This window comes from Fukomys damarensis, unplaced genomic scaffold (genome assembly GCF_012274545.1).
Source record: "Fukomys damarensis isolate Sample0158 unplaced genomic scaffold, DMR_v1.0_HiC HiC_scaffold_4, whole genome shotgun sequence".
Lineage (NCBI taxonomy): Eukaryota > Metazoa > Chordata > Mammalia > Rodentia > Bathyergidae > Fukomys > Fukomys damarensis.
The window spans coordinates 7,893,423-7,914,452 of NW_022900916.1; the positions used below are offsets into that span (position 1 = coordinate 7,893,423).

The following is a 21,030-nucleotide window of genomic DNA, read 5'->3' on the forward strand; positions in this document are numbered from 1 at the left end:
GCTCAGATGTAATCAAAAGAGTGGTTCGATCCATGAATCACTGTTTTTGATTTGATTCCATTGAGGATTGGACCAGCTAGCTCCTGGGCACCCCTAGTATTCTCCAGATGGCTTGGAGTCTTTGCATTGAGGTCTATCTCTGATCAATCCTATTAGCAAATATAAAAGTACTAATGCTATGAGGCAGAAAATTGCTTTGTCATACCGCTCTGAGAGTTTCACAAGAGAGACATCACTCAGGTGCACACAGTTACTTAAATTGAGCTCTCTTATCTTGATACTCGAAGGACCATCAAGAAATTGCTTTAGTCCCATATCACCAATCCTGAGAAATGAGAAAGGCTTCACATGTGATGTCATATAAAAATACATAGGATACCATTAATATGATAGTTTCTATACCTAATATATTTGCAGAACATCAAATAATATCTATATTCAGGAATTTTGTTGACAACAAAACCAAAAAAATTTTTTCGTGGTACCAGAGATTGAACTTGGGACCTTGCATTTGTGAGGCAGTCTGAAAGGTCTGAGTTCGATCCCTGGTACCACCAAAAAAAACAGCAAACAAATTTGATTACGTAGGTTTTAATGTAAGAAAATGTATAAAGATAGTAATGGAAGACATATCAGTAAAAACATTACTTGTGTTCATTTGTTCATTTAATTGAGTAGGCATAATTTTTAATAACACAGATGGTCTCTTCTCCCAGGTTAAAATGTGACAAAGTTAAGCAATCCCTGATATGATTGTCTACAAAAAGAAAAAAGACCAAATTTTAGGACACAGAAACCAAGACAGACAGCCAAACAACTGCTAGGATCTTGAAGAAAATTCTGCTAAACACAAGGTCAATTCAGCTAGACTGGAACCAATAGGTAACCTGCAGATCCTTCCCTGAACCACAGAAAACCTGATGCTGGGAGAAGATTTGGCTACAGCCTTCTGCAAAGTGCTAATGAAAGACAGCGTGAGCTGCTATGTTCATCCTGCTTCATAAATGGCTGGAGATTTGCCCTCCCTGTCTTCCACTGGGACATTTATTTCTAATTATTTCTGGAGTGGGCTCAACAATGTACTAACAGTATATTTCCTCAAGGGTCTAAATTGTGGCAGAGTTCTTTGAAATTTCTTGTCTACTATACTTCTGGAAACAAAATTTCTGCTGAATTTTAAACTAATTTGCATATCTTGAATAAAATACAAGAATGAAGTTCCATTTTACTTCACACATTTGTATAGACAGGACGAAAGATATAATAGATACACATGTACACACGTGTGGATCTCTGTAATCTATCACTACATCACACATCAACACAATCTTGGTGTCATAAGTGGCGAAGATTTTCCCCTGCATCTCCCAGTTTCTGGATCTTGGAAATTGGATGTGGAACAGCTGGATGGTTCTAGGTCAGTGTGTACCTGGAGCTAGCAGTCAAGTTGCCAGATGAGGCTTCAGGTATCTGAAGGCTTGACTGAGTCTGGAAGGACTGAGGCTTCAGTTCTTCACTGGCCATAGGCTGCAGGTCTCATTCCAAACTCCTATGTCTCTCCCAACTGCCTCCCCACCATGCTGCCTTTCTACTGTAATCACAGGAACCATGGCTAACACTTTGAAGCTTAGGTTATAACTCTGATTTGTCTTATGTTTTCTCAAATTACCTTCATTATAGATCAAATGCTATTAGTTATCATCTGGCCCTAGAATAGTATAAGATATCTACACAGGCAAGAGGCTGAGATACCCACTGAAAAATAGGTTTTAGCAGGAACTCGCTCCTCACCCACTTGAAAATACCGAGATAGTAGCCCCATACCATTGGCCCAGCTAAAGAGATTCAGTAAGAATTTGTTACCTGCTTAAATAATCCACACAGAGAAGAAATCTGTACCAGAGAAGAAACCCCACAGTTAGACTTGTTATTCAAGTCAGAAAGTCCATTTGGGAAAGAACCTGTTAACTGAACTACCTGTGGAAACCCTCAATAAGAAAGGTAGCCCATAAATTAATTTCATGCTACAGGAATCTGCAATTCCTCATCCCGAGCTTTTCCTGTGCTTCCCCATTACCAGCCCATCCTTCACATTACCACAGAGTTTGGCTGAACATGGTGGAAAGGTCAGCTTCCCCTCCTTACCACCACAGAACTCTGCCCTTACCTCCACCAACCTTCCTATTTAACCCACTAGCCATGAGCTCCTTGACAGAAGGGCCTGGTGCATCCTCAATATTCAATATTGCTTGAATACATGACTAAATGGCTTTTTACCTTATACAGTTTGCCAAATTCAACACGGTCAGTTGCTTCAATGGTGAAAGTGACGTGAGGGTACCATCTGTTATTCCCTTGCAGTCGGCCATGTAAATGTGACTGATATTTGGATAATTCTTTTCTATAAATTTGAAAGATGCATCAGTGATCCTTTTATTTCCTGTTTAAAAGGAGACAATAAGTACAGCCTTTGTAATGCCACAGAAGCAAAAGCAAAACAAAATAAGATTGAACCATATTTGTAATATCACAGACCTTCAAATCGGATCTTCCTGAGGCTACACGTAGAAAGAGCATTGAAAGCACAATCAGAGATATGTGGTGAACCAATGAAAACCACTGATGTAATACACTGGCACTTCTCCACTAAAGCCTTTGGAAGAAAAAATAATTAAATTAATCATGCTTCATAGAACAAGTTTAGCAAAGTAAGGGAATCATTTTCCCCTCTCTATTTACAGAAACAGACACACTAACCATTAAATGGTCCTGATTTTGAAAAAAAAATGTTTTTTTCAATATAGTGTAATATATAATGCAGTGGAATCAGAATTAAATAGTGTTTCAGAAAATTGGAAAATATGAAAAGATGGAATGCTGAAAAAAATCACTACATTTGGCAGCTTGGCATAGAGAACTAAACTTAAGCTAATCAGGATTGGGCCTGGTCAGCTCTTGGATGGGGGAGTTAAATTTACATTCTGTGCTTACACTATCACACTGCTGAGACAAAAATATCTTAACTATGGAACAAGGTTTTTTTAGAGTATTTAAGGACTGGAATATTTAAATGTTTTTGCACGTATGCATGTATGCGTGTGTGCACATATAAGCCTTTGTATGATTTTCTTACTATTAATTAAAATGAAAGACCAATTCACACTTTTCCGTAATTCAAGCCACTAGAATATGTACTCATTTAATTGGACTGAGGAAAAAAAATTCCACCTCCCAGCTACCTACTTTCACACAGTTGTCCGTCAGGGTGGGCATATCATTCATGGTCATGTGGATGATCCCACTGCAGCTGTTTGCAATGTTCTTGAAGCCTTGGACTGAAATCTAAATTATACAAAGCGGGTGAAAAGTCACGGGAGAACCTGTTTTAAGATGGAAACCATCAAATATGGCAAACAGAAGACAGGAAGAAAGCACATGAGGTTTTTTTGTCTCTATAATTATATGCTTTAATGGGGTGAGATTCACATAACATTAACCACTTAGAAAAGTCATTTAACTATTCATAATGTTGTGTGACTACCACCTGAATCTGGCTTGAAAACATTTTCGTCAAGACCAAAGGAAATTCTACCCATTAAGCAGTTGCTCCTTATCCTCCTTTCTTTTCAGCGCCTGACACATCACTAATCTGTGTTCTGACTCTGAACGTTTCACATAAAAGAAATTATACAACATGTGGCCTTTAGCATCATTTTTAATGGCTTATCCAGTTACAGCGTGTATTAGCACCTCATTCCTCTTTATGGCCTTATTCCTTTTTATAATATCCTATTCTATGAATATAGAGTCTATGTCTAACAATTTCCAACTGAAGTCAAATTTATTTGGCTCTATCTAGTGACTCATTTTGTTTATCTATTTATCTGCTGACAGGCAACTGGATTGTTTACATCTTTTGCATATTCTGAATAGGTAGCTGCTGTGAATATGTATGCACATCTATCTCTTGAGTACCATTTTCACTTCCTTTGGGTATATATATATATATATTGCTGGATTATATGATAATTCTAAGTTTAGCTTTTAAAGGAACCACAAAAAATTCTTTCCACAGTGGCTGTACCATTTTACATCCTCACCAACTGTCTAATTTCTACAATTCCACTTGGAAGCTTCCAATTTCTTTTTTCTTCTTCTTTTTTTTTTTTTTTTTTTTTTTTTGTGTGTGTGTGTGTGTGTGTGTGTGTGGTACCAGGGATCGAACTCAGGTCCTTGTGCTTGTGAGGCAGGCCACTGAACCGCTAAGCTAAATCCTGGGGCCCCTGGAAGCTTCCAATTTCGCCACATCTTTGCTAACACTTCCTTTCAAAAATTTCCTAGTAGGTTTGAATTTACAATTCATTGATTTGATTTGCATGTCTTCAGTGACTAATTATATTGACCACCTTTTCATGTTTATTAACATTTGCGTACCTTGCTTGTGAGGCAGGCCACTGAACCGCTAAGCTAAATCCTGGGGCCCCTGGAAGCTTCCAATTTCGCCACATCTTTGCTAACACTTCCTTTCAAAAATTTCCTAGTAGGTTTGAATTTACAATTCATTGATTTGATTTGCATGTCTTCAGTGACTAATTATATTGACCACCTTTTCATGTTTATTAACATTTGCGTACCTTTTTTGGAGAACTCTAATTAGGTCTTTTGCCAATTTTTAAATTGGATTGCCTGTCCTATTGTTGAGTGGTAGGAATTCTTTATATATTCAGGACACTGTATTCATTTAGATAAAAAATTTAGAGTTATTTTTCCCATTCTATATGTTGGTCTTCTAATTGTAAAATAGTCTCTATTACGCACAAAAGTTTTAATTTTAATAATATTTTATCATTTATATTTTTGGTGTCATCACTAAGAATGCGATGCCAAATCCAAAGTCATGAAGTTTACCTCCAACGTTTCCTTCTAAAAATTTTATCATTTTGGCTCTTATATTTAAGTCATTGGTCCATTTTTTATTAATGTTCATATTGGTGTGAGGAAGGGGTCCAACTTTACTTTTTCAGCATGTGGATATACAGATGGCCAAGCATCAGTTATCGAAGAGAGTATTCTTTATACCATGATATGGCCCTGGAACTCTTGTCAAGTATCAGTTGGCCATAAATATTTGAATTTCTATATTCTCAGTTCTAGTCCTTTGGTCTCTATTCTATCCTTATGCCAGTACCACATTCTTTTGAATAATATAGCTCTGTAATGAATGTTTTTCCTTCCAGCTATCATTATCCACACTAATAGAAGCAGCAGTATGGGGGGGGCTGTTCGAAATAATGACTGATCCAAGGATCAAACTATTTGCCTATGATAAATTACCTTTAAATAACTTGCTATTTAGGTTCCACCTTCTGTAACTAATGGAGCCAGACAGGAAATCAGATGGTGTTCAGTGTGGGTAATGGACAACTGAAACCCCACTGAGGAGCAGACTGAAGGGGGACTGCCCTGAAGCGTCATCTCCACAACAGCACAGAGGGGGAGAATGCGAGGCAGCAGCTATCATGGCCCTTTTGGGAGACCTCCTCATGTGTATCATCTCTTGCCACAGGTGACTGCTAAGGTCTCATTATTTATACTTTTGCCCAAAAGTTAGGGAGCTGAGTGCCACATCCTAAGACTCAGCAGAGCTCATCTCAAATGTCACTTCCTTAGGAGGTATTCCTGACCCTTCGATTAGACCAGGTTCTTGTCATATACTTAGAGCACCACGTAATTATCACTATAAAATTAAATTAATTTATTAGTTATTGAACAAAAATTCCCTCTACCCCAGCTCCCAGCAGGATGCCTATGGCATCCAATACATAGATGAATCAAGTAATATCATCCCATGGATTAATGGGGAAATGCATGAATGAATTCAGAGAACCCTATTTGGTAGATCCTGCGGCTGGGGAGATGCCTACAGCACAAGCAATTTTTTAAAAGAACCTTTGAGAAATATGTTTCCGAAGCCCAAACAATGTATCCACTTTGGCCCAAGAATTCTTCTTTGACAAAGTTATCTGGAGGAAATGGAGTTGCATGCTATTATTTATGTAGAGGGATAAAGACATCCTGGCTTACTGACGGGATACATTCTGAGCAATGTGTCTTAGGGTGTGTCACTGTGTGACTATCATAGAATTTCTTACACAAACTAAGCTGCACCATCACCAGACAATATGATCTCATGGGCTACCATCTTATGTGGTCCACTATTTTCAAAACACCATTAGGCAGCACTACATAATAGTGAAAAACTGACACCAATAAGATTAGAGCAATTGGAAATGGGTTAACTAAACTATGGCAATCCATTCGGTGGAGTGTAATACAGTTAATAAAAATGTTTTAGAGAATAACTGGGATCATAATAGAGTTCTCAAGTTGGTTACATAAAACCTTCCACCCTCCATGAGCATTTCCAGGGAGCTGGGTGGACACGCAGACTCTCAGCCCACCATCTACTGACTTGGCAGCTGTGCCTGAAACAGCTCCCCGGGTGATCTACATGCACCTGAGAGCCTGAGAAGGGCTAACCCAGAGGAAATGGGCAGCTAGGAGAAGGTATCTTAGGGTATTCAAAGAGTGAACCCATAGGATTATACAGATTCAGATTTATTTTAAGGAGTCAATTTGTGTGATTGTGAGGGGTGGCAAATTTGAAATTTGTAGAGCAGGCCAGGAGGTTACAAAGTCAGGAAAGAGTTGATGTTGTATTGAATCATAAGTTTGCACTAGAAATTCATAGACAGGTTTCTACACTGCAGTCTTGAGGCAAAATTGCTTCTTTCTGGGGAAACTTCAGTCTTTACTCTTAAGGAGTAACTCACTGGTTCAAGTTCATGCACATTGTTGTATGGTAGTCTACAATATATACCCAGAAAAAGAGAAACGGAAAGTGGCATCTTTGGGGGAAAGGCAGCAAAATCATCTCCTGCTATAGACCTCTCCTTGCAGGGAAACACCAACAAATAAATGGCCTGTTACTCTTTCATATAATTTGTGCATGTCTTATTTCCTCCCAAGAGATGATTATATAGTCTTTTTTAAACTTTCTATTGTGTTGAAAGAGCTGAGTGAATTAGATTTAGGAGTAAGACTAAGTCTAAGAATGTAGAATGTGATAAAGTATGATTCCAAGCTGAAGATAAACACAGAGGAGGCAAAGCCACAAGAGTGTTGGCCATGACTGAAGTGGCAAAACCATCTTAAGTGACAATGACTTTAGTTGGTATGGAGGTTAGGAAAGCTCGAAATAAGAATGCGGGATTTTGCATTGTTCTGCCAAGGAATCTTAAACACATTTTCCATAAATGCTCCTAATAAAAGTCCAGGGGAGATGAACACATACAAACACGGAGGAGAGAGGAGGAGAAAGGAAGAATGCTAGTTCAGTCAGCAGAGCAGGGTTTGAGTCTGGCTCTGTCTCTTTCTCACTTTTAACAAAGGCAGAACAACCTCTCTTGCTCTTAGTTTTCTCAGCTGTAAGATGAGCATAATATAATTTTTAGTATATGTGCTGCCAAAGCGAGCACTATTATAATATAATTTTTAGAGAAATCCTTGAGAAAATAAAATGAGGCCATGTATAAAAATGACTAGTACGAAGTACGGCCAGGTAATATTGGATCCACCTTTCCTCTTGTTCTTATGGGCACAACTTTCTCCCACAGAAAAGTAAAGGATCAAGAACGAGGAGTAAAAGTCTTTGTAAATAGGGAAGGATGGAGGGGGGAAAGGAAGGGCAGGGATATGAGGAAAAAATAAGAACCAAGATACATCATGTAAAGGTACAAGATCCCAATGATGAATGTAACGGTACTGTATACCTAAGAAGTACCAATAAACTCAATGAAAGGGAAAAAAAAGAATGAGGAGTAGAGAACCATAACTCATTGCAGTTCATGCATTCTCACTATGCTATTCAGAGGAGTTATGTGATTGAGAACATATTCTTTACTCCTCATTGTGCGTTCCAAGTGCTGGACACAGTGTGCGAGACAAGAGTAGTTGCTCAGTAGATTCTGGGTGAATGAAGGGACAGCTTTGAGTCACTCAGCAATGGTGGAGCCAGGGCTGGACATCACTTCTGGTCACAACACATAACTCCAAGGAAGGGGACACATCCAAGTTCTCCCCTGTATCTCAGACCCTACTCTATATTTTCCTAGCCGCTACCTCTTACAATTGCTTCCACAAATGAACAACAAATTTTTCTGTCTTGCTTTCTTGGAAACATATTTATGAAGTTTTCCTGGGCAAGGGGGAAAAAAATGACAGCAACAAGCAGCCCAGCTGGGTGATTCCTTGCAACACAGCCAAAAACTTGGTGCTACCGACCAATGAGATTAGTTTCCAAGCAAAGGAGAGGGAAGGAACCACTGAGAAGAGAATTTTAGTTTTGTCCTGGCATGAAGTGCTGAGTTCCCCACAAAGTTTATATTAGAATATCCAAAAAGATGTTGGGCTAATATTTTATGACTCAAATATTCCTGTAGAGTCTTTTAGGCCAACCAACTATTAGTTGTGCTTTCTTTTCACTGAAATAATGGGGGATATAAGTCAAATTTTAAAATGGTCTTAAAAGAAAAAGCAAAATATTTTGCCCTGTTAAAACCCCAGGGCTCATCAGTTGATATCTGTTTTTCCTGTTCAGGATTCCTTCTTACAACAACTGGGGCCTGATCGCTCCTTGTTCAGTAGTGAAGTGACTTTGGCTTCCATTTTGACACCAGTTGGAGTCCTGTCTCCCTGCCCTTTTTGGGGAAAGCCTGCACTGGTTGGAAAGTTGGGGGAACCGGCCTCACCAGTAGGGTCCACACCTTAAGTACCCACAGGCAACTATTGATACTGATAGGATCAGAGAAGCTTTGGTGATATAACAGGAAAACTCTCTCCAGTTGCCTCTGGGTGGGTCTGAAATCAGTGTGTGTAAAAGAAATAAACTGTGAGCCATTACAAAATGAAGACCAAAGTACTGAGCACCAAAGACCCACCAAGATCCTTCTGTGCTGCTCCGGGTGGCAGGAAGAAGGAAGGAGCTTAGCACATTGGTGTTCACATCTACTTCCCACTCCTTTTCTACAACAATGTCTCTGAATCAGTTAGTTGGGCAACACAGAAAGGTTAGAGATGCAGGGCGGGACCCTCCATGGCAGCTAGAAACGTGTCTGAAGTAGAACTGGCCCAAGCCAGTTCAGCTGATTCTCCACATCCAGCTGTTTCTCCCATTCTCCAGCACAAATCTAATGATTGATGCGCACTGTAATGACTTCAGTCTGGTCCATATTCCTTTATGACCTCTTAGTGACTTCCAAGGAGCCTGGCTTAGCAAGCAGAATGAAGTATTAGAGAGAAAAACAAAGCTTTTCCCCCAAAAGTTAGGGAACACTGTTTCATTTCACCACCCAAATGCATCACAGCACCATCAACAGCAACACTCCCCAGCATCTGTGCTGAGCAGGTCTGATGGGTTCCCAAATGCTGGAGCCCTCGCTTGTCCGGCTGAGGTCCTGCCACCCTGCCTCTCCAGCCGATCCTGTAGTTTCCGGGTCCGTCTACTCCTCCTGGCCCTCCCACTCGATATGGGAAACTCATCTGTTCACTCATGCCTTCTCCTGGGTAGCCCTCCGCACATGTTAGGAAGAGATCTTTCTTCCTCAGAGCCTAGAAGCCCACAGCCCTGGTTTCTGTCCTTTGCCTCATGTGGCAGTGACCCACAAACACGTGCAGTTCCTCTGCAAGGACACATTAGCCGCTGTGCATCCTTTACATAGTGCTGATGCAGAGGAGGACTGACACAGCTTTGCTAATAGCCCAGCTTGTTGTTGAATTAATTGTTTGTGCAATGCAAATCAGGATTAGTAGTTCTGAAGGGGTTGGCGGGTCAATGTGGCCAGTCACTGAAGACCGCCAAGTTTATCTAGAAACATTGGACAACCAAACACAAAGAGTTTCACTTTCCACTGGGAGTGGGGAGTTAGAACACAAGCGGAGCGGAGCCTGTGGGAGCCAGCTGTTCTGTTTCCAGCTGTTTCTCTAGTTCTGCAGCCCTGGACCCAGGACTGTCCCTGTGTACAGGGAGTCAGAGCTGCAGCCTGTCCTTCTGGTCTAGGGCCCCCTTCCTGTTCTCTTCACACAGTGGCCAAACTGCTCCCACTCCCCCATATCATAATGGAGCCTCACTGCTAGTAACCAAGAGAGCCACCACTTTCTTTCTCTTTGCAACACAGGGATCCACAAAACTATTTAGTTTGCCAAGATTTATTGGGCAGGACAGTGGCTTCACAGCTACACACTTCACTCTGGTCCAAAGACGGAAATAGAGTTTTGAAAACAGTTTATAAACTGATAATGTGAAATATAAAGGAAAGGGCTAAAGAGGTAGGGGAAGTGGGAAGGGTAGGGGAAAGGAAATAAGGAAAAAGAAAAAATATTAGAAAAGGAAAATATGGAAACAAAGTCTTTGTAAATGAAGGAGTGGGGAGAGGATGAAGCGAGGGCAGCGTAATAGGGAAAAAATGAGAACCAAGACCTGTCATAAAAAGGTACAAGGATCCCAATGATGAATGTAACTGTACTGTATACCTAAAATGCACCAATAAACTCCATGAAAAAAAAAGCTTATCAAGTTGTTCATGGAAATCACTGCCCAAGATAGGGAAGTGGGAAGAAATTTATGTATGGCTTTCAGGAAGCATAAGATTTTCTTTAAATTTTTTTTTCCAGGAGTGGGAAACATTATCTTTGTCCCCTGAGAGACATCATTTTGGCATTCTTCAAGATCTAAAAATTTTTGCCAGATGTTTAATTTTGACTAACAAAATAAAAATGCTTATCCAGTTTGTATACAAAGAGATTATAGTAAGCTGTGGATGTTAAACAATAAGTGTGTGTCATGTTTAATTTTTGGTTTCAATGTGGTCAGCACAGAGGTATTTTCAAACTAATAATTATAACAACCATTTAAATTGACACATGTCCTATTTATAATATAGATAAGGTCTCCATAAATTATATGACTTTTAAACATATGCTGAAGTGTGGTTCAGAAATCAACTGGCTATGTTAAAGCCTTCCTTTAATAGGGAAACTGAGGCAGGAGACTTGAACCACAATCAAGTTTGGTGGTGTACCCCATAATCCCAACATTTGGGAGGCCAAGGCAGAAAGATCACTTTGAGATTGAGGCCAGCCAAGGCTACACAGTAAGTTCAAGGCCAGCATGGAATACATAGTGAGACCCTATATCCAAAAAAAAAATAAAAATAGAACAAGAAAAAGAGAGAGAGACAGAGAGAGAGAGAGATAGCGAGAGAGAGAGAGAGAGAGAGGAACTGAACCAGAACAACAACAATAGCTCTGTGAATTTCTGGACTTGACAGCTTTTCCACTAGAAGCCCTTATTAAATGGCACTTAAGACCACATACTTTTTTCAAATTCAAAATGCAACCCTTTTCTTCACCATTTGCAGTAGCCTAGTGGTTCAGAGCCTGGTCTCCAGCAACATCTGGACCAGTATGCTAACTTTGGCTAGACATTTTCTGTGTGGTCTTAAGCAAGTGACTTACCCTGTCTTAGTATCTGCTTCAGTGCTGTGTGGAGCCAGCTCATATCACTCATGAGAACAAGTGAAATTTGATTGTTTACAAATGTGATTGTTCAGTCACATGGCACCAGGTGTAACAATTCCCAATTTGAAACTATACTACAAAGCCACTGTGATAAAAACAGCATGGTACTGGCAAAGAAATAGGCCTGAGGATCAGTGGAACAGACTGGAAGACACAAAAACAAATGCAGATGTACTCAGCTACCTCATCTTTGACAAAGGAGCTCACCATCCTCAGTGGAGGAAAGATAGCCTCTTTAATAAATGGTGTTGGAAAAACTGGATGTCAACCTGCCACAGATTAAAATTAGACCCTTATCTTTCGCCATGCACTAAATTAAAATCCAAATGGATTAAAGATCTAAATATTAAAACAGAAACATTAAACTTGCTGGAAGGTAAGTTAGGCAGAACTCTGGAAGACATTGGTATAGGAAAAGACTTTATGAACAAATCCTCAGTAGCACGGGAACTAGCAGAAAGAATCAACAACTGGGATCTCATCTTACTAAAAAGCTTCTGTACTTCAAAAGAAACCATTAGCAGAACTAAGAGACAATCTACAATGTGGGAAAAAATTTTTACCAGCTGTACCTCAGACAAAGGACTATTATCAAGGATATATAAAGAACTCAAAACAATCAGTCCCCCCAAATATAAAGACCCGATCCAAAAATGGGCATCCGAAATGAACAGACATTTCTCATACAAAGAAGTGAAAGCAGCAAGAAAATATATGAAAAAATGTTCCACATCACTGGTCATTCGAGAGATGCAGATGAAAACAACACTGAGATTCCACCTCACCCCACAAAGAATGGCTGCTATCAAGAAATCACACAATAACAAATGTTGGCGGGGTTGTGGGGAGAAAGGAACCCTCCTCCATTGTTGGTGGGAGTGCAGACTAGTGCAACCACTATGGAAATCAATATGGAGATACCTCAAAGAGCTTGGACTGGAGGTTCCATTTGACCCAGCCATCCCTCTGTTGGGTATCTTTCCAAGAGAACTAAAAGAATCATATCACAGAGAAGTATGTGCACCCATGTTTATAGCGGCACAGTTTGTAATAGCTAAATCTTGGAAACAACCTATTTGCCCATCCGTTGGAAACTGGATAAAGAAGTTGTGGTTTTTCTATAAAATGGAATATTACTCAGCCATAAAGAGCGAGAGAATAGATTCATTCATAGGAAAATGGATACATATTGAAGATATACTCCTAAGTGAAATAAATAAGTCCCACATGTGTAAATACCAAATAGTTTCCCTGGTGTGAATATTCTGCAACAATGCATAAGATTCTAATAAGATTACTGACATTTAGAAATTGGAGGAAAGGAGCTAAAGGTGTAGGGAAGGTGTGATACGTAGGGGAAGAACAAAAAGGGAAAAGAAAAAAATGTGAGAGAATGAAAAGATGAAAATAAAGTGTTTGTAGATGGGGAGGGGAGGAGGGGGTGAAGGGAGGGCAGAGGTAAGGGGAAAAAATGAGAATCAAGACTTGCCATGTAAAGGTACATGATCTCAACAATGAATGTAACTGTACTGTATCCCTAAAATGTACCAATAAACTCAATAAAATTTAAAAAAATGTGATTGTTCAAATTTCAGTGTTGAACAGTCATTTAAAAAATTAAATCAAGGGCATTTCAAGTTAAATAAATTATGTTAAAAACAAAGGTAGTACATACTCAAACTCCTGACTTCCTAAACCCTTTCCACCCAGGCCACTGCCTATGTGATAGAGGATATTTATGTCTGCAGTGTCTTCAAGGTGAAATGCTACATAAGAATGTGCTGCTGCACACTTCCCAGCTCCCTGTCCAGGAGCCTTTCATGGGTAGCTTGAAATGGGCCCCAGTAGGAGTCCTTACTTACACCATGGAATTCAGCAAATAATAAATGCAGGACGTTTTCTGTCCTTAATTATTCCCTAGAACATAGAAAAATAGAACTAACCTAATATAAGTGCATTATAACTGAATTTAACTGTTATCAATTCATTATGAATCAGAATCTGCTCTTTGACTAGTAGCTTAGCTGTTCACAAAACCCACTGTTCATTGACCCTTATTGATAGACTCCTCAGTCTACACCTTCACTCCCAGCTCTGTCCCAAGATCCAGACTTCTAAACTCAAGCACTGTACTTCTTGTTCTTTACACACAGATGTATTATAAGAACCTGAAATTCAGCCTTTCTAAAATCAAATTCAGTTTTGTTTTCTCCAAACCATGTTCTTTCTCTAGTTATCTTGGTTAATTACCTTAGGGAAGCACAAAATACTAAAGTTGAAAAAAGAACTAAGAGATTATCTAGCTCAGCTTGACCATCTTACAGAGGAGAAAAATGAGGCACAGCAAACAAGTAACTGTTCGGGGTCACAAACTGCTTAGTGGCACAGTTGGGATGACTACGAACATTCCAGATCTCCTGACTTTAGCTTTGGGCCCCTTTCTCCACCCCTGAGCCTTCTTCTGAGGCATGGAAAGGGAGGAAGGGATGAAAGGAAGGGGGGAAGGAGTGAAGGACAAAGCAAGGGAGGGAGGAAGGGAAGGAAAAAAGGAGGAAGGAAAGAGGAAGAAAAAAGAGAGAGAGAGAACCCCTTTCCAATCTTACTTCACTGTTGCAAGCTCCAACCAGTCTGGCTCACACACTAATCTGTGGTTGTGCCTGCATGGCCTTCTCCCACCTCCACACACACCCCAGGGGTGAGCAAGTAAGACCTTCCATGGTCTCTGCCTGTCTGAAAGGGCAGGCTGGAATTCATGCAGACTTGAGAGAACTGAAATGAGCTTGGAGTCTTCCAGATTGCAGTTTTCACAGCCTTCCTTTAAGTGTCATGGGTCCCAAAGAGATTTAACAATTTGAGAGCTACTGATAAACCATTACCTATTGCATTTGACTATTGTAATCATTGGAACATTTCTGGGATGCTGTCTTTTTTCATTTTCACTCCCTAGTGCGTAGCAACTGAAATCTGACTGATAAAGAAAAATACTTTCACTTTAGTCGTAGTTTCCTAGGCCCTTTTCTCCCTGTAAATGGGAAGGGATCTCAGAATCAGCCCTAACCAAGGAAAGATCATCAAACCTTGCTCTAGAAAGTCACCCAGTTCTCAGCTTCCTCAGAGGCTTCCTGGCTCCTGCCTGAAGCACCTGGCTTCCTGTATCTTAAATTGGCTGCAGCCTCCTTCATCCACTGACCCATCAACACTGATAAAAGCTTTTCCATGGGTAACAAATTGTACTGTAAGGACGCAGATGCTCAGATGGTCAAGGTGCCACCCTGCCATCAAGGAGGTCACACCGGGGAGCAAAGCAGACCATCAGCAGACCGCTGAATGCACAACAAAGTGCACAGGGGAAGGCACAACAATGGAAGTACACACAGGAAGGGGCCAATAATTAACAGGCTGTGCAATAAAAGTGAGGTCAACAGAAGCTTCCAAGAGAAGGTTGTGACCTTGAAGGAAGTGCAAGCTGGCCTAGTGAATGGGAGGAAGGCTCTTCTTCCCACTTTGCCTTCAGAGTTGCTGGTTTCTGAGCATCTGGGTTCCTGCCTGAGCTTGATCAGGCCCAGTCTCTCTTCCCAGCGTGGATGAGTTTGTTCCACACCTGCCTTGCTGCACAGCACCTTCATGTCCCCGGGGAATCCTTGGAGTTCACAGAAGACAAAGGCTGTAGCAGAGAACAGGAATCCTTCCCATGCCAACTGACATTTTCTCATGTACAAATAGAACAGCTTTGTCCTCTCCACCAGAACCCTTAGCCTAACACTTTTTGACCATTCATGGGGCTAAATGAAGGAAGACTTAGACTTAGAGGAAGTTAATTATGCAGGTGTCTGTGCAAAGGATGTTCCAGGCAGGGGAACAACCTCTGCAGAAGGTAGGAGCTCACACATGGTTTTTAAAGAACAGCAAGGAAACCAGTGTGGCTGAAGCAGAACTGGCAAGAGGGGATGTCAGAGAAATGATGTCACAGGGGAACTGGAGACAGGGAGGTTATACAGGGTCTCGTGCATCCTTTCAGGGCTTTGCTTTTTGTTGAGTCAACAGGAAGACCCGCCAGGCTGTCTTCATGTTCACCATGTTCTCCAGTTCTCCCTGTATCCTTGTGTCTGGGTCCAAGTTTTGATTTTATATAAGGACATCAGACCTACTGGATTAGGGCCCACTCTTAATGACTTCATCTGAACTAATTACACCTGCAATGACCATATTTCCAAGCAAATAGGTACTGGTGACTAGGACATGAACATATGAGTTTGAGAGCCACACAATTCAATCTGTAGCAGATGCCACCAAGATTTTTGGCCTAAGTAACTATAAAAATGGAGCTTCTGTTAGCTGAGATCTGAGAAGGCAATGGTAAAGCAAGGAATTAATTTTTATTTTTTTCATTTATCTTTTGGTACCAGGGATCGAACCTGGGTCTTTGTGCTTGTGAGGCAGGCGGTGGAACCAATGAGCTAAATCCCCGGCCCAAGGAATTACATTTTAGACCAACAATTTAAGAGTTAAAATTTGAAAAGCCTGGATTGGAGATACATTTTATATATACAAATATAAATTTCATATATAATAAAACTTCTATATACATGTATTATATATGTATGCTAGAAATGTATGTGAAAATTTGTATGTATATGTGTGTATTATAAATATGAGGTTGGAGAGGTGAGGAAGTGACTTTTAGAGATATTGTTAGAAACAAGTAAGATCTGTAGCACAATACCATTTATAAAGATTAAAATGCACACACAAACAGCCATAATTGAAGAATATGAGAAGACACAGAGGTTTAAGGATCCACATAAAGCAAGTTAGAGAGTTTGCTTGGATAGGGTGAGGGGAAAGGAAATAGGAAGTGTCGATAAAGGGAGTAAATCAGTCAAAAGAGAGGCTTCCACAGGCAAATGTCGAAAAGTTCTAAGAACTGAGGAGAAGGATTAAATCTGCTACGGGTACCTGAGCCCTGAAATGAACAAAATAAAAGAAAACACATCCAGTACAAAATAAAATAGAAGCTCCTGTTTGCTTTGCTCGAGACTTTTTAATCTCCCACACAATTCTACAAAGGAAACACATTTCTAAATGTATCAATTTCTTTCATTGAGAAAGTCACTAAGAGAATCTCCTTATTGGGTTCTGATAATTTGATAAGAATATCTGAAGAGAAAGGAATTTAATAAAACTTACTATGGAAGAGAATGTAAGCTGACTTAAATGTTTACTGCTGATTTCCGCAAAGGAAAAGAGTACTTAACCCAGAAACCCACTCCAGGTTTACGTGCTGTTCTCCTACACTTCTTATAACACACTTCAGTAACTACTGCTATAAAAATAAACTATATATTGTGGTAAATACAGGGAGCAAGTATGAGAGACCATGGCATTGGCTTTCCTGCAAAATCCACATTTCTAGGATTTCCTAAATTATGAAAATGTTACTCGGCTTGGCCCAGTAACATAGAAAACAAACTATCAGATAAAGCTGAATACACACACACACACACACACACACACACACACACACACACACACACACCCCAGAGGCTCCAGCCATCCAGTTCCTCTGCATATAGCCAAAAGGAAAGTGTGATGCTGTGCTGGCCAAAACCATGCACAGGAATGTGCACTTTTCTCTGTGGATGTTAGATGTTGGCAAACTTAATCTGAAAAGGTCATCAGTGAAGATCCACTGCTTATTAGGCCCTGACTATCAGTGCCAGCAAACAGGAAGCAGATTTAATCCAGGTTCTTGAGTGCTGACTGCATTACGGTCAGTCACAGGCATGCTCAAAGCAGCAGATTCAGGTACATCCTAGAACACAAGCATGAGAAGTCCATAAGAAATTCCACAACTTTCTACCTGGGGCCTTAGTTTTATACTTGAGCGAGGCTCTCCATAAAGCCCAAACAGAAAAATTCTTTTCAGCTTGCACTGAAAGCTAAATAGGAATTGCAGCCTCACCAGAGCTCTATACCATCTTTCTGCTGCAATGATGGAGACCAACATAAGCTAGTTTATACAACAGGAAATGATGATATCTCCAACTCAAAGTCCAGTTAAACAACCTTCCATCTTTGATTTTTAAACACATCAAAGGCTGGCTTCTCTGTGATAGTTTTCTTCTCTTTCACTACAAAGTTCTCCCATGCTGCTGGGGAAGAGAACAGAGTAGTCTAGGCTTACATATTCTAGGTTCTGTTCTCTCGGGGAGAACTGAATTTATTTTTCCCTGAGAATTTTCCACAGAATTTATTTACTGAGTATCTGGAAGGTCTGAATGGCTCTACTAGGGTCACAGGCCCTCTCTGGACAATTCCCACCCACTGGGGAGGGGCTTTATGATGATTAGGCCTGGATCAAATGACCAGTAGCCAATGAAAAAACAGTGAACCCTTGACTTACAAACTCGATTGGTTCCCGAGGGCTGGGTGTAACTCAACTTGGGTTTAAGTCAATACATCTGAGGTCTGATTGTTTATGCGCTATAGATAACAAGAGGCAGAAGAATCTTCCATTAGCCTAAGTAAGCCAAGTTGGTCATACGGCAGGCTGGCCATAACTTGAGGGTCCACTGTACTATTAACCAGTAATATAATGACAGTAGCTAAGGGTGACTAAGCCCTTTCAGTGCTCCAGTCACTGTTCTACGCATCTCAACTCTCAAGCCGTCTCATTACTATAACACATTTACAAGGTATTTTTATTTTCTCAATTACCAAGACCAAAAAGCGAAGGCTAAGGAAAGTGAGGTACATGATAGGCATGCTGCTCCACTCCATAACTAATTCATGGCAAGCTCAGGGTTAAAATGAAGGTACCCAAAAACCTGTGACCTGGATTCATCTGACATGGTGCTCTCAGGCTGCAGTGACAGCCCTTCAGAACCCAGGATAGGAGTGAGGCCCAAAAGCAAAGTCTGATAGGTGAAGAAAAATAACATCTCACAAAATAGTTCACTAGTTTCACTTGTCAAACTAAAGATTAAGGGCTGGGGATGTAGCTCAGTGGTGCTGCTCCTGCCTCATAAGTGCAAGGTCCTGAGTTCAATTTCCAGTACCGGTGTCTAGAGCACACCACAGGAAGGATTCCTCTGTGTTACCAGCTAGCACCCAGACCACAGAAAACACGTGGGAAAGGGTGCTTTCTTTACATGATGAAATTATTTTATGTAACTAAAAGGTCTTCCCTAATTGTGTTTAAAATTGTTCTGGCATAAATAGATTTTATAACTTTGAGGGAATGGTAAATACAAAAGCAAACTAATTAAATCTTTTGTACTGATTTTGAATTTTAAAAAAATCAGAATTTTGGAGGGGCTGGGGATTTAAGATCAGTGGTTTTGCCACTTGCCTCACAAGCACAAAGTCCTGAGTTCAATCTCTGATACCGAAAAAAAAAAAAAAAATCAGATTTTTTTTGTTAAATGAGTGTAGATTTTTTTCCCCTCTAAAAAAATACTATAAAGAAAATTTTGAACTCAGACTCTGACAGTAAACATTTCATTAGCTTGAAAAGTGTTTTAAGCATGGCAATCTAGAATAAGACACTGTCATTCAACAAATATTTAATACCTCTCATGTGTCAGGTACTATATAGCATTTACCATTACAAGTGAATTAAGACATGAAAATTTAAAATATAAAATGTCATGCATGGTCAGGGTTAAATTGAGAAAAGTTATTTTAGTATGTTTATAAAGATATCAAATATTATTTTATATTGATAGTAAGTGTAAACTGAAAATCTGTGCCTTAAAAATAACTATATCCTTTGTTTTATTTCTAAAAATGTGTACCAAAAACTTATATGTATACAAAGATATGGCTGTAAAAATTTTCATCACAAGTAATTTATGATTATAAAATTTGGTAGGCTAATAATAAATGATTAAATAGATACTGATATTCTGATAGAACAGAATACCATAAAACTACTAACAGTAAGTTACAGAAAAATAGTTATTGAAATAGGAACATCTACACTTTATTGAATATTGAAGGAAAGGCATGTATCCATATAATCCAGGTTAATTAAAGAGACATATACATGCATAGGAAAAAGGCCAAAAAGCTATCCCCTTGCATTACTAATAGCACTTATTATTTCTGAGTGGTGCAATCTCAAACAATTTTACTTTTTCTTTTTTCTTACATATATTATCAAATTTTTATACATTTACCATGTAACAAAAAAGTCAAAGTTTTTTTTTTAATTAAAAAATGATTCAAAGTGATAAGTCTGAGCTAGGGTTTGTTCTGGAGAGTGCAAGCACTCACAGGAAGTGCCTTGGGTGTGAGCTGAGCATGAGTGAGGGGGAACAGAGCACAGCACTACCATCCCACCCCATCAAAGACACCAGGCGACACGCAGGTGTGTGCACAAGCTCTGGTCAACATGGAAAATCCACCCCATTGCTTACTGTGCCTAAGGTGTTTACCCAATTCCTAAAGAATGGAAACTGTTTCTAAAACAGATGTAATTGATTTTCATTTTTCACTGCAATTCTCCATGATCTATCTATTTTTTTCTAATAAATATGGTTAAAATTTCCTTTTCAGGCAGCAGTGGCTCCATTAAAGTTTTGCTCTTGGCGTATTTTGTTTATGCTAATCTAGAGCTTCTAAGAGACAGGGATTTTGTTTTGCCGGCAGGAATACAGCAGATGCTGTCTAGGTGTCTGCTCCTGTTCTCAAGTCTATCTTATCAAGACCTTGGCTCTTGACTCAATATATTAATTCACAATTTTCTAGTGTGAAATTCCAAACTTAGAAAATAGATTCAAGTCTCCAAAGTAGAACCTCTTAGAAAAATATGAAAAATTGAGTCATCAAATTCCTGCTTTGAAATCAGACACAGAGCCTCCTCAAGGACTCAAGAAGTCGCTCAGGAGCAGCAGTAGGCACGCCTCATTATTAAGACCTGCAATTCAGAAGGAGCCCTTACAGTGGACCTAAGGGGGAGGGGGCTCAGTTCCAATGGCTCAATATTAGGGCCTAAGCCAGTGCCTGACCTCCAGAGTAAAGTCTCTATTGATTTACTACACAAATGCAAGAGTGAGGAATGACAGGAGCCGACACTGTTTCACACAATGATATGAAATACTAACTTCATTGTGGTTTGAGATTTACAAATTAAAGGACAGTGAGGAAAAGCATTTGGTTCTTTTCACACTTGCACCAAACTTAAACACTGACCAAGGGCTGGGATTGCAGGAAAAAAGCAGGCATGGGCTTTACCTTGGATGAGGGGAAGAGAACTGGTAAGGGGGGCTCCACCTCATGGGGTGAGGCTACCTCAGCTGTGCTGATTGTTGCTATACAGAGATGCACGCCCAGTTCAGCTAGTTCTTCCCATTTTTTTCAAAGAAAAAAAACTGACTAATTTTTAGGGGG

At 39.9% G+C, this 21,030-nt stretch overlaps 1 protein-coding gene across 8 annotated transcripts in view; it reads right to left on the reverse strand.

The window, feature by feature from the left end:
• Positions 1-21,030, reverse strand: part of Fbxl13 (F-box and leucine rich repeat protein 13) — a 273,523-nt gene that overhangs the window by 118,561 nt on the left and 133,932 nt on the right. For all 8 annotated transcript variants that reach the window (XM_033756570.1, XM_033756578.1, XM_033756577.1 and 5 more), the window contains 4 exons: positions 3,244-3,342; positions 2,536-2,653; positions 2,278-2,440; positions 206-325 (listed from right to left, as the gene is read on the reverse strand). In XM_033756570.1, coding sequence (XP_033612461.1) covers positions 206-325; positions 2,278-2,440; positions 2,536-2,653; positions 3,244-3,342 — 500 coding nt within the window. The remainder of the gene's footprint in view (positions 1-205; positions 326-2,277; positions 2,441-2,535; positions 2,654-3,243; positions 3,343-21,030) is intronic.